At 35.9% G+C, this 13,158-nt stretch overlaps 2 protein-coding genes across 7 annotated transcripts; one reads left to right on the forward strand and one right to left on the reverse strand.

The window, feature by feature from the left end:
• The first annotated feature begins 1,742 nt into the window (after nt 1-1,742).
• Nucleotides 1,743-4,121, forward strand: LOC111298547 (putative protein phosphatase 2C-like protein 44). 3 transcript variants are annotated; one of them, XM_089745142.1, is made up of 5 exons: nt 1,743-1,999; nt 2,507-2,794; nt 2,930-3,188; nt 3,395-3,516; nt 3,924-4,121. In XM_089745142.1, exons 1-5 carry the CDS (start codon nt 1,967-1,969, stop codon nt 4,059-4,061), a joined length of 840 nt encoding a protein of 279 aa, XP_089601268.1. In that variant the 5' UTR covers nt 1,743-1,966; the 3' UTR covers nt 4,062-4,121. The 3 variants fall into 3 exon arrangements, with proteins under 3 accessions (XP_089601268.1, XP_089601269.1, XP_089601270.1); XM_089745143.1 differs by having other exon boundaries at nt 1,744-1,999; nt 3,416-3,516; XM_089745144.1 differs by having other exon boundaries at nt 1,744-1,999; nt 3,419-3,516.
• A 125-nt stretch (nt 4,122-4,246) lies between these two features.
• LOC111292122 (COP1-interacting protein 7-like) lies at nt 4,247-12,947 on the reverse strand. 4 transcript variants are annotated; one of them, XM_089745140.1, is made up of 15 exons: nt 12,539-12,738; nt 12,324-12,435; nt 12,098-12,185; nt 11,692-11,871; nt 11,337-11,457; nt 11,230-11,269; nt 10,881-10,933; nt 10,747-10,802; nt 9,659-9,811; nt 9,230-9,453; nt 6,905-8,490; nt 5,833-6,774; nt 4,902-5,319; nt 4,629-4,694; nt 4,247-4,496 (listed from the first exon to the last, which is right to left on the reverse strand). In XM_089745140.1, the coding sequence occupies exons 3-15, from the start codon at nt 12,154-12,156 to the stop codon at nt 4,429-4,431; spliced, it is 3,966 nt and encodes a 1,321-aa protein (XP_089601266.1). In that variant the 5' UTR covers nt 12,157-12,185; nt 12,324-12,435; nt 12,539-12,738; the 3' UTR covers nt 4,247-4,428. The 4 variants fall into 4 exon arrangements, with proteins under 4 accessions (XP_089601266.1, XP_022740087.2, XP_089601265.1 ...); XM_022884352.2 differs by having other exon boundaries at nt 12,324-12,947; XM_089745139.1 differs by having other exon boundaries at nt 12,098-12,947.
• Between the last annotated feature and the right edge of the window lie 211 nt (nt 12,948-13,158).

Below are 13,158 nucleotides of genomic sequence, written 5' to 3' on the forward strand. Positions count from 1 at the left end.
GTTGGTAGTTTGCCACTGGTGATTCGTACTAACTACTAAGAAGGTGAATCAAAGGGTGAAAAGAGAACAGAATAAAGTTGTCTGAAATTATACACAGGAGTCGGTCGAATTTGTAGGGGAATAGCTTTTTCTTGTCAACTTGGGTTGGATTGAAGTTGTCTGAAATTAAACAAGCTTGATATGGGAGAGATTAAACGTATCAAGCATGTCTGAAATTAAACATGCTGCCATGTGATTCAAGCTTGATATGCGTGAACGTGCTTGTGGTCATGCATTGCAAATTAACCCCACAAGGATCTAGCATGTTTGTTCCTTTTGATCAACGATATTACTGCATCTATGGCACCTTGAGGATTGCAGCTGCGTCCACAATATCTGCTGTTATGAAGCCTTCAGATTTTTTGTTTTTTTGGTCGAGTGAAGTCTGGTCCAACAAATAGTTGAATCTCTTATCCATTACATCTGGAAACAAATTGCGAAAAAGTAGTTGGTTAGGTTTTTTTTTTTTTTTTTTCTCTGCAACCTTTGTTTGATTGAAAGTTCTCATTGTCAAATTGAGTGACATTTTTAATTCAATTCATTCCTATTAATGATGATTTTATTTTATATTTAAGGTCTTCAATTGCTAAATTTTCTAGATTTTAAACAATTTTGCAGCATGATATTAATTAAATTCTTGTTATTTAATCTGAAATTTCACATTTCTAACCAAGATATATATCAGAATTTTGTAGCCTCTAAGCAATTGCCAAAAAACTCTACTAACAAATCTTGAACTTCTTAATTTCAGTGATTAAAATTTAATTTTTGACAGTTTTTAATACCAAATATTTCCCATCAGGTATCTCTCATGACTTCAGAATGTTTTTGGTTCTAGGCCAAACTTCAAACCAGATAATAGACCAGATTCTTCAGTCAGTGTTTCTGTGTAAGGGAACAATGAGCTAATGGATTCAACTGTCAAAATAGAGAATAAAATTTGTGCCACAGCAGGAACCGGAACGGTTCTTCAGGAATGGATGCATCGGATCATTCAGCATCTATTTCGAATTCAAATCAATGGATAAAAAAAAATTGCAACATAAATTATCTATGATTGATTTTGGCTGGCCTTTTAGCTTAGTTTTCTTCTGGAATTGGTTGCACACCTACTGCTCTTGGACCTTATAGCCACTGTTTATTTCAGCAGTTGAAGTGTAACTTTCTTGGCTATTTGGCTGTAAAGACAATCCATGCATTAGCCATGACAAATATTGTTCTCTTTCATGCTGCTTTTGCTTATCAATTCCCATTCATTGACTTCAACACAAGATACATAGGTAAACCAAAAGGCATGAATCAATATGAAAAACAACTGACAGTAAGACTAAAATAAACTTTTGTCGGTCCAATTTTTTAAGTTTTTCTTTCTGTATATATCCCGACATCTTATTCTAAGCCCTCGAAGAATGTTGTTTGTTTCATAATTGACAAGATTAATTAAGTAAACTAGTATGTTGTTAAGAACTATTCAATTGCTGGAAATTCAAACATACCATATTTGTTCAAGTAAATGAAATTTCTTATTTTTTCCACTTGGAAAGAGTCAAAGAGTTGGATTAGTATCAGCTGCCTTTCTGACAATACAAAATAAAAAAAGGGCAGAGCATAGAAAATGACTGTTACATGAGTAAATTTCATTAACAAATAGAATCAAAAGCAACAAATTTTCTCATTTAAAGCATTAATCTAAATTTCATACTACGTATTCTCAACAGCTTTAGACTTCCTATTGACTTCAAATACATCTCCTCGTTATCAAACAAAATATTTTCCCAACAAATTTAAGATCCCCCATTTCCAACTTCTCTCTCTCATGTTCTCCCTTTTGACATTGTTTAATATTTATATTTCAATGCAATCATCTTCCTGCCATTGAAAACCATATAGTCCTTCAAGGTTCTTTGATAAAATTTCAAGGATAAACATGGGACTGAAAGATCTTCACCTTAAGCTCAAGGTAAGTCGCCAAATCGGACACTGTTTTCTTTTTTATTAAGGAGGCAGGAGTTTGGAGATAAGGAAACAGATTGTTGGTATTGTTGGAATTCAAATTTCAAATTTACTGAATCAGCTGAATTATGCTCCAGTTTCGAAGTTTCTTTTTTTCCTTTTTCTTCTTGGCATCATATATCTTGTTAATTTCTTATCTTAAATCTTTTGGACTTGTTTTTTTCATTTTCTGAATGGTAATATGCATTCCTGAACAAAGAAATTAAAGTTTTTGGTTAAAAGTATCTTTCTTCAGGCTTTTTAACACCTCTTTAATGAGTTTGTACAGTGAATCAACACAAGCACATTTTGAAACGTATGAAAAAAGAAATAAGTGTCCCTAGGATTAAAACCCAGATTTTTTTTTTCATGTTTGATTAAGATATGGTCATAACCAAGTTACAAAAAAAAAAAATTTTATCAAGCAGTTCTCATAGCTCTGGTTTTTCTTGATGCGTTTGGCTTGATGGGGCAGGCATTTAAGCTGAGACGATTTCGGATAGGAGATGGTGGAAGCAAGAAAAGAAAGAATGAGTTTAAAAAGAAGCCTTCTTGGACGATGCGAATCTCACATGGCTATCATGTTGTGGAGAATAAGTCATCCAAAGACAGTTCGGATGAGTCAGACTTAGATTCAGTTGTGGTACAGAGAGAGCAAATTGAAGAGCTTGAGTTGTGGTTCTTTGGAGTTTTTGATCCTCGGATTGGGGATGGAGTTACCAAGTACGTACAATCCTCTTTCTTCGATAAGAAGCCTAAAGAGGTACTTGAGCTCATTTCTAACATTGAATTTTATTTTCATTGTAAGAATGATGACGATTATGAATTATAGTGTTGAATCAAAGCTGATCTGTATGAAATATGAGTCTAGATTGAGTCTTGGGATTTCTTCTTGCAGTCCCAAATAAATAGAAAGGCCAAAGGGACAATGAGAAAAGCATATCTTGGTGCAAGAGCAAAGGTCAGAGAGGCACAAAAAGAAGATGAGACGATGCAAGCTGGCTCAGCATCTGTGATGCTGATCAATGGAGAAAAGCTTGTGATAGCAAACCTGGGTGGCTACAAAGCTGTTGTATGTGGAGATGGTGTGGCTCATCAGATAAGCAGCAAGCACCATGCTGAAGCCAGAAGACATTGGACTCGCAGACTGTTTCCAGGTATTGAACAATTTATTCTCGCCCACATAAACCTAGAATCAAACCTTCCTGTCTATAAACCTAAAAATATGTGTTTAAGCACAAGAGTAGTGCTGCCACAAAGCAAATATACAAGGGGGATTATGTTTTTGGATATCTTTAAACATTTTGTTAATGACATTATTTGATGCTGGATGCCATATTTGTGCCTAAATTACGCATATTAGTTTGTGACTCAAGTAATGCAGCAGCAATAAGGCACCCCAAAAGCTCAGAATTTGTTGTTGGGGCTGAAAAGGTCGATGGTGACACTGAATTCATCATCATAGCAAGCACTGGAATCTGGGAGGTAAGATCACCATTTTTTTGGAACTCCATGAAATATTTAACATTAAACATTAAAAAAAAGTGAAAATCTTGTCACTTCTCGTTCTTGTACAAAAAAAAAAATCATTTGTAGGATTAGTTCAGTTAGTTCGTGCAATTACTTTTAAAAATTAACATTTAACAAGTTTAGAGTTCGAATTCTAATTATTGCAACTCATTTTCTTGTTCTCAAACTGTGGCCCCTTTTGAAAAAAATAAAAAATAAAAAAAAAGAAAACAGCTTGTCAGTTGTTTACTTCCGCACTTCCTACCCCCGAACCGGCAATAACATTAACCTCATTAAATTTATCCCAATAGCAGCACCAAAAGCATCATAAATCCTTCATTTGATTTTTAATTAACTAATTTACTGTCATCCATTTGTTCCAGGTGATGAAAAATCAAGAAGCTGTGAATCTCGTCAGGCATCTGGAGGATCCACAAGAAGCTGCTGAGTGCCTAACGAAGGAGGCTTTATCAAGAATGAGCAAGAGCAGTATATCTTGTGTCATCATCCATTTTGATTAGTACTATGTGTTTTCATCTACAGTTGGGCGTCCGTTTATGTATTGATGAACCTGGAATTGCAAGTGAAAGGTGTTTTTTTTCTTTTTTTCCCTTTTGAACTTTCAGAAATTCCTCTTTTTTTTTTTTTTTGTTGATCTTGCGTGGTAATAAAATGGAAATGGCAACAATCTGATACGAGCGGCAGATGAAATAAATTCTTTTTCTTATCAAACAGAACAACCAATAAAAGTGGCTGCAGAAAGAACTTTTTAACAAAAATATTCTTAATGGTACCTATTTTGTTACATTGCAGTAAGGAATGTAACAATTCACAGTCAAATCCACGGAAAAGAAGACAAATTTGCTTCTTCAGTCTTCACCTTCATCATCAAGCTGTAAACTTCTTTTCACTAGTCTTGCTTCTGAATGGTGACAACAGGGAAAACGAGCGAGAAGCTGCATGATTACAAGTACTTCATGTCAGATATTATTCATCTTAATGACGTAAAATACTGATATTTGTGAACATTGAGGGAGAAAAGGAATCAAAGCATAAGTATGGTCCAATGAGCAGTAATAACTACTTACACTTTTGTGGAGTATTGCTGGCTGTTGTGGTCTCATGCTGAGAGATAAGATTCTTTAACGTATGAACTGACAACAACCAGAAAATTTGTCGGCTTCAGGAACAAATACAATTGGAAATTTCCCAAAACTTAAGAGTACCAATAACTCATTTAATCCAAATAACACTAATTTCAAAAACAGGCAACAAATAGTGTATCAGATCCTGAGAGAGTCATGCATTTTGTATCTCACTATCCATCAAAGTGCACAATGGATGAACTAGAAGGCAATTACCTTCACTAGAAGAGGCAGTGTTTGCAACCAACTCATTAGCCTCAGACCCATTAAAACTGACACTATCTGATTTGATACTACCTTCACTCGTAGCTGAGCTATGATTCTTTCTTCCAAACTTCAACAGCCGTTGAAACCCTTTAGATGACTCCTTTACCTGAGGCTTATCCAACATTTCAGGAATCTTTTCTAGTTTCAAGTTCTTAGAATCGGCTACAAGAGCTCTAACATTCACTGACTCTGTTTCTGCAGCCAGCATGCTAGTTGGAGTTGCTTTGCCATACTCTGGAATTTCGGTACATGGATCTTCCAAAGAAGAGACCCGAGCAAAAGGGGCTTCGTAAGGTTTCTCAGTAACACTAGAGCTCCTAAATTTTGATGATCCCTTCTCAGTGTTACTAAAATTTCCCTTTCGAACCTGGAAATTTGTACATCATATTATCAAGAAGACTCACGTTCAGAAGAAGCACATGAAATATTTATTCTCTGGTTAAGATGCAAAAGAAAATTCATTAAACCAGATAGTTTCATCAATTTGGCATTGAACGGAAATCACAATGGAAGCAATTGAGAATAAGGATGCAATTAAATACGGGAACTGCTATGGGCTTATTTGAGCAAAAACTACTAAAATAAGGTTTCAATGAGCTCTCTACAAGGATGGCCAGTCTTCTACTGGTGGTCTGCTGTGATTAAATGATAAAAGATGAACTAAAATGTTTGAATTAGCAATATAATTCTAAATTTGTTGAGGAAAAAATACAATTAAGCGGCCTGCTCTTGCAACAAACCAGTAATGATAATAAGGAATATATCAGCATCGGTTGATTTGCTGCCAATATTCCTGTCAATATAGAACTAAGAAACTCTGTGCTACATTAACCAAAAAAAAAAGGTTCCCCCTTGTCAATCAAGTTCTTAAGAACCCTACCTCATAAGCTTGTGGTCTTTGTTGTATCCGGTGTTCCTTATCAAATGCATTAACATTCAGTGAAGAAACTGGTGCACGAATTGCAGCATGATCTGACACCATCTCAGTTTTCCTTTTTATTTTAAAGATGCCATCATATTCCTTCTGTACTGCTGTAGTTCCTTCTGATGAGTTTACTGTGGGAACGGAGGGCTTCTCAAGTTCAAGCATCACAACAGTTTTATCAATTACTGTACTGTCATCCCCATCAGTATGAAGTGAAATTTTGTTCTTGTTCCTATTTGATTCAGTAACATCCGTGGTAGAAGAAATACTTCCATTCACCTTCTGAGTCATTTCATTTCCTCCTGATTTGCTGTGGGTAACATTAGGGGCTTTAGTTGTTTTAATTTTGAGCCGTCGAAGAGATGTAATCATACCTTTATCATGGTTCATAATTGCTGATATTTTTTTCCTTTCAGGACCTCCAGATACTTTTCTTTTAGATGATGGTTCAGAGTTCTGTGACTTCACTGAAGAAACATATGGGCTGCTACTTGTTTTCAGCTCTGATAATCTCCTAATCCTAGCCATAGATGCCTTTGCATTAGGAGTTACACCACTGAAGTCTTTCTTCAGTTCAGGAAGTGCTGAAACTGACCGGCTTAATCTCTTTCCACTGGAGTGGGTTCCTGTGTTCAATTTGCTAGGTTTGGAGGCTTTGTGAGAATCAGTTGATCCCACAGAAGCAGTCCTGACGGTTCTCTGTAGTGGTGATGATAATCCAGGCGAAGCATCAGTAAACTTTGATCCCTTATGAGAGCTTGGGGAAAGTTTTGATGGCACTCGTCTCCGGCCTTGAGTGGGCACAGATGACTGAGCAGGAACAGAACTGCCTCTAGCAGCGATTCTCTTTTGTCTCTCAATCTTCAAAGCCTCCAGTCGTCTAATCTCTGTCTCTTCCTGAAAAGTGTTAAAAATGAATTAAGGAATAAACAATGCATTTGATAAACCGCATGAGCTAACTGTTAAGAGAGCTGAGGTTGTACTATAAGCATTCAAAGTATTCAGTGTGCACCAAAAAACAGCATACCTTCTCCTTCTTCATTTTCTGAAGATCAGCTTTATAGGTTCTTAGCCTTTCAGCCCGGGCTTTTGCTTCATCCAAAGGACTCAGTTTTGAAGGCTTTCCTTTCCTTATTGGCCCTACAGCCTTCTTTTTATCTGAAGTATCAGCAGTAAGTTTCAATTTTCGGTCCTTGTTTGACTTTTTAGACCCCTGCAAGCCCTCTTTATTTTTCTTATCCAGTGAAGTACCATCTTCAGCGTGAACCTGCATTTCATAATCCAAAGCAGGATCATAACCAATTGGCCTCATTTCCGTTCCACGCTCAGGCATCAAATTCAAACCATCTGGTCCATAGTTGACCTGGCTTCCAACCCTATTAGATATATTTTCTGCTTTCTGAAGTGACAACGAGAACTCAGAATCCATATTGATAACATTGCGATCAGTTCCAACTTGAGTGACTGAAGTTGACCTCGATGGAACGATGTAGGAATCATCATCTATATTATTTGATAATCTTCTTTCCAAACTGTTGGATGAACGTTCATACCCATTAAAAGCCAGGTGATCTGATGGAGAATTCATAAAATCTGACAGATTCTGTTGTTTACCTATTATATAGTCATCATTTGTGGTCCTCCTATACACCCTCCTGCCATCTATTTCTGCAGAATGTAAATCCATTTGACCATCCATGAAAATTGTACCATTAGCAGAGTGACCACTCCTAGAAATCAAAGACTGATCATTCGATGCTTTAGGCAAGCGAGAGCTACTTGCACTAATTTTATGCATGTCAGTTGTATTCCCTTCTTCGAATTGACCCATTTCTCGTCCACCAAAAACTAAAGGGTCTTCACCCACTCTATTTGGCCTTCTCTTTCCTTGAACCTCCTTTTCCATTGAAAACATGCCTTGGTCAGTTATATGTTCTTCCTCTTCAGCATCTCTAAGTAAATAATTTTGAAATGCTTGCCAGTGTCCACCATCTGTCTCCTTCCCTGGAACTGATTCTTCCCTATCAAATGAATTCAATGCATCAACAGACTTTGTTCGACTTCCATTCCCCTTTGAGGATCTCAGAGAGTTCTTATGCTCCGAATTTCCACCTTCCTCATCCATTTCAGAGCCAGAATGCGACTGTGAATCACTACATGAAGAGTTTTGCCTCTTTGAAGTGATATAATTGATGTTCCGAATGACCACCTTTCCTGACTGCTTTTTACCTGACCTACTACTCTTCTTTCTTGGTTTTGGACTTCGTAAAGTTTCATTCTTCAAATCCTCCTCATCTTGAGATTTTGCTCCCTCTATCTCCCAGGTATCCGATCCATTATGACCATCTCTGCTATCCATTGAATGCCGTTTCTGTATTCTTTGACCAGCATTCAGTCTTGGATCCTCCATTGATGGATATGGTTGCTGAAAGAATGGGATACTTCCTGGATAGTTTGGGTAATATGGCATGCCTTGCATAGGATATCCTTGAAAGGTTGGCATACTACCTGGTGGAGAATGGATAGGCCAGGGAGGAAACACAGGATGCGGCAGCTGTGGCTGGTAATATTCTTGATGGCCAGGGGTCTGTTGATCCATGGTATGCTTCTCATCTGGCCATATCAGAATTTTATTTATTTCAATTCATAATTAGGAGAAAGTAGCAAGCATGAATAAAATATTTGTCAAGCATACCAATGAGATGTGAAAAGCAAATGGATGAATGCCAAAAAGCAAGAATATTTCAACCAAGATAAGTTATCATGTAACCAGCAAAGTAATGACACAAGAGTCTAGTGACGGTAGGAGTTTGCAAGTCCTGGGATCAAGTCCAAGCAAACGGAGGGTGTAGAAAAGTCAACAGGAAAAACTTACCTCTAGTTAAATAACCCAACCAAATTATAGAAAATAAAAAAACAAAACAAAACCAGACAATAGTAGTGGCGTTCCTTAAAGTGTAAACAATGGTATGTTTTTTACATTAAAAAACTGAAGTGGTTCCTTTTAAATTATAGAGCAACAAGCACTGCTACAACTGCTGGAAATTAGGACTATCTCATACACTGTGAGCAAGGCCAGACAGAGAAAACATTAATGCACATAATTACACATACGCCGAACACGCCAACAGATATATCAAGAAATCACCAGCAAAGAGAAATTTCTATTCACATTCTATGAAAATAGCAATAATACCAAATTAGACTGTGGCCTGTAGAAGACAACAAAATCTCCTTTTGCTTTGAGAAGGAAATTGATGAGTTACTTAGAGAATATCAGAGTAAGGTGTCCTGTCATAAAGAAAAGAGGAAGAACTAACATTTTATCTAGAGGATACCTCTAAACACATACCTGTACTTGACTCCAAACCAGCTTTTCCATTGTTTTCTGAAATTTCAGGGCATGCTTCCTTCAGCTCTTTCTGCTTATTGATCATATTGGAAAAAACAATCCCAGATCCATTCATAGCAGAGAAATCATATCCACTAGACATTGCTTCAGCTGCTTCAATTTCAAGCCATTGGCCAGTTTCGTGCTTTCTTTTCCATAATTCAGTAAATTTTACACAAGCATCCCTGCAATAAAAATAAATAAATAAATAAAAACTTAATTTAAGAGACTATTCATAGGTGCGCAAATTATTCTTCCATGGGTCTCAGTGGTGGAAAACTGACATCATTTGACCAAGGAGAAACACCCAATCGATATATGAGCATGTGATCACCCATAACAATATATGGTTGCATAGAACTAAGTTGCTTGTTTGAAAATTCCACATACCTCAAACGAGAGGCTCCAAAACTTTCAGCAAATGACATCAAAGGTGCCATGTGGACAACGTTAAAACCAGCAGCTACAGCACGTGCAAAGGCCATTCCTTGCTCTTTCTGCAGCACTGTCTTCCTTGTCTCCAGTACTTTCAAAAGTTGAACTCTAGTAAAAAGTCAAAACAATATGTTATGCATGGCCTTAAGATTATTCCAACAAATTAAACATATAAAAAGAGATGATACTCAACAGTGTTCTTTGTTGTTAACATAACATAATGTGATACCTGTCTCATTTTATTTGCCTTTTCTTCTTAAAAAAAGGAACAATCTTTGATTCTGTAAATTATGAAGCGTCCACTGTCCTAGGTAGTTAGCTAATTAACTACAAACATTTTAATCACTTTTTGAATTCTTACCCCTTACTATAAAAAATTTAGAGTATTCATACAGTGCAAGAGAAAAAAAATCAAACAGAAAGTTAATCAAAAGAGACAAAAAGTTAACAGAAAGTTATGCAAAACAATGGAATAATATGCAAAGAATCTAATATGCCTCTCTTCCACACCCTCTCCCCAAAAGTCGTCATGGTTTTTGTCCTTCCCCGATATTCCTTTGTCCCCCAAGGAAAGATCCTCTCAGATAAGGGTGTAACCAAGTCAACCCTACTCACAAGCTACTTGGGCTTGACTCCAGTCTCCAAGAATACTCAGACTCAACTCATTCACTGTTCAGTCGAGTTTGAGCTTAAGTAGCATAGATAGTCGAGTGAGCCAAGTTCAAGAACGTACACCTTATACAGTTGGAAGGTAAAGCAACCAAGGAACATGAAAAGGATAATTGTTTTGTCTGTCAGATCAGTGTGAGTATCACAGCACTACCCCTCGATATTTTACATGCTGACCTATAATGGTATTTACCATAAGGTTATTGCATTCATTACATCCCTGATTCACTCACTAAAGTGAAGGCTTTCTAGGAAACTAGATGGATGGAAAAATACATCAACCTATGCAAAATTCAAAGTGACCGCTAAAAACTATAGATATAATGCAATTCAACATCCTTAAAAATTATCCATGCAGCCGCAGCACAACATACTTAGAATTTCCTTCCTGTACAGCAGACCCATTTGCTTCAGGGGGCTGTGCACCAGGCTGCCAAAAGAAAAAAAGAGTTAAACAAACTTATGAAAAGATTCAATGCATGCTAAGAATTATTTACTGTATACTCACTGTGTAAAGGACGATGGCTTTCTTCTCGTTGGAATCTGATGTGGCCCTTTTGCCTATCCAAAGCCATCAGGTGTAATACAAGAACAAAAAAAAATAAAAATCAAAGCAAAACTTTTCAGAACTACAGATGAAAAATTGTGAATGAAAGACTGGAACAAGCATTACACTGCTCTAAGAAGCTTTCTTAGCATGATAGTAACTCCAGAATGTATAAAGGAAAACAAAGATATGAGATGACTGGAAAATATGAAATAGTATATCTTTTTAATCCACGACTTCATCCATAATTATATTAAAAATGGCACTAATCCAGATGAAGTTAGAAGTGAAGAACATTGGCAAAAGTTACCTTCTATACTTTCCAAAGGTTTTACTTGAGGGTCTTCTACCTGTCAAAAAAAATACTATAATTATTCTCTATGGTATACATATAATAGAACTCCCAAAGATACTTACAGCACTCAATCCTATCTTGTTATTGCTTTGAATTGCAATAGCCTCTTCAATCTGCAAAATTTCAGATTCGACAGTATACACCCGTTCCAAAATCTCTGGAGTACTCACAAATCGAACAAACCTGCCAAAACCAAAACAAAATAGTAACTCATGCCAATTTCAAAGGGAAAGAAAAGATTTATGGTAGAGCCATTTTTGACAACAAGCTTGGTAGATATGACAGATTCAACCTTCAAAGCACAAAAACAGTGCTCCAATGCTAATTTTTTCTTTCTGGATTAACAACTAAATGGCCTTTGTCAAACAACTGAGAAGACTCATCCAATCGTAAGAAGCACAAAATAGGATTACTAACATTTCCACTGTTCCTTTTGTGAACCAAGTTGCATCAATGCTGGGGTCTGGTTGAAGGATAATTGAATAACCACCCTTGGCCATCTGCTCTTGTGCAGACTTCAAATGGGCAACAAATGGATTAAGCAAACCTGATGCCATTTTCTCTGTCTTTCCATTTGCGGATATGACCAAATCACACCTGATGAAAGTAAATCAAACTATAATAAATTATATCTACAAAGATTATATGCAAACACAAACGTAGTTCTATACCAAATTCAAGCTGATAAAGCATACCATCTATAAATAAATAAATAAAACTATAAGAAAAAAAATTTATCCAAATACTAAAAAATATAAGCATGATTAATAGTTAATACCTCTATCACGCTAAGTATTAACTACCAATCAAAGAAAACTATTACCTGGTTCGAGTTGGTGTGAGTTGGAACACAACTGAATCAAGCTGAGTAGAGGACTTCATTGTTACTCCCTCAAAAGACAGATCTTTGACTGTGAAATAACTTTGTTATCAAATAAAAAGCAACAATTTTCATAATAATTCCAAAAAAGAAAAAAATTTGACATTTGGGTTCTGAAGATAGCTCAGTTAAGTAACAGAAAAAAAAGTTTGTAGAGAATCAGAAAGACCTCGAAAAAAGGAAAGTTCTCATAAAATAGAAAATGTCTCTTTCTAGAGAGAGAAAGACAAAGGATCCAAAGACTGATTTGTTGAAGTCTTGGGATGTTGAGGAAGTGAAAACTGCATAAAAACACAACATATTTACTTGTTTGATCGAACTTCGGTCGGAAATTTTTGTTGGAGTAAAAACAGAAAACGTTAAGGCATAGAATGAGAAAGTTACGTGAAGTGACGACAATAGGAGAAGAGGACTGTTATTCACACCGTAACAATTACTAATCACATCACATAGCTTTAACACTATTTTTTTACTCAATACATCCCACACATAAAACATAAATTCATCGAAAACTCAATCATTCCATCTTTCTTTCTCTTACACCTATCTCTTTTCTCTCTCTTTCAATCATTTTAAATTCAATCAAATCAAATTCAAAAAAAATTTCACCCAGATAAAAAGCATAAAATCAGAGATAATATAACGAAGATAAAAGCTGATAATGATATCAATAAAGGCATAAAGGAAACTAGCATTAAAGATGATGCAAAGGAGTTGAGAATGAAATTATCTGGTGCAAGTATCAAGCCAATGATTTATCGATTATAAAAGTAGTAGTTATTAAAATAACAATTATCTGTATTGTGAGTTGTAATTCATCGATTATAAATTGTCATGTATATTTACATTTTGGGGCATGAATGAGAAACTCAATTTCCTTGCTCTCATATCTCTTTTCCAGTCTTAATCTTTTTATCTTTTGGTCTATTTAATTATTCTCTTATTTAAATTAACTATTGATTAATTAAATAACATCATTCTATTATAAATTTGGTATCACAGCC

The sequence above is a fragment of the Durio zibethinus genome, chromosome 16, assembly GCF_047325235.1.
Source record: "Durio zibethinus cultivar Kanyao isolate XHJ-2024 chromosome 16, ASM4732523v1, whole genome shotgun sequence".
Taxonomy (NCBI): domain Eukaryota; kingdom Viridiplantae; phylum Streptophyta; class Magnoliopsida; order Malvales; family Malvaceae; genus Durio; species Durio zibethinus.

Coding starts and splice junctions, on each gene's coding strand:
- LOC111298547 (XM_089745142.1), top strand. CDS start 1,967: ATGGGACTGAAAGATCTTCACCTTAAGCTCAAG. Junction 2,000..2,506: donor ATCTTCACCTTAAGCTCAAG/GTAAGTCGCCAA, acceptor TTGATGGGGCAG/GCATTTAAGCTGAGACGATT. Junction 3,517..3,923: donor CAAGCACTGGAATCTGGGAG/GTAAGATCACCA, acceptor CATTTGTTCCAG/GTGATGAAAAATCAAGAAGC.
- LOC111292122 (XM_022884352.2), bottom strand. CDS start 12,156: ATGAAGTCCTCTACTCAGCTTGATTCAGTTGTGTTCCAACTCACACCA. Junction 9,812..10,746: donor GTACAGGAAGGAAATTCTAA/GTATGTTGTGCT, acceptor ACTTTTTACTAG/AGTTCAACTTTTGAAAGTAC. Junction 8,491..9,229: donor TGGTTTGGAGTCAAGTACAG/GTATGTGTTTAG, acceptor TGATATGGCCAG/ATGAGAAGCATACCATGGAT.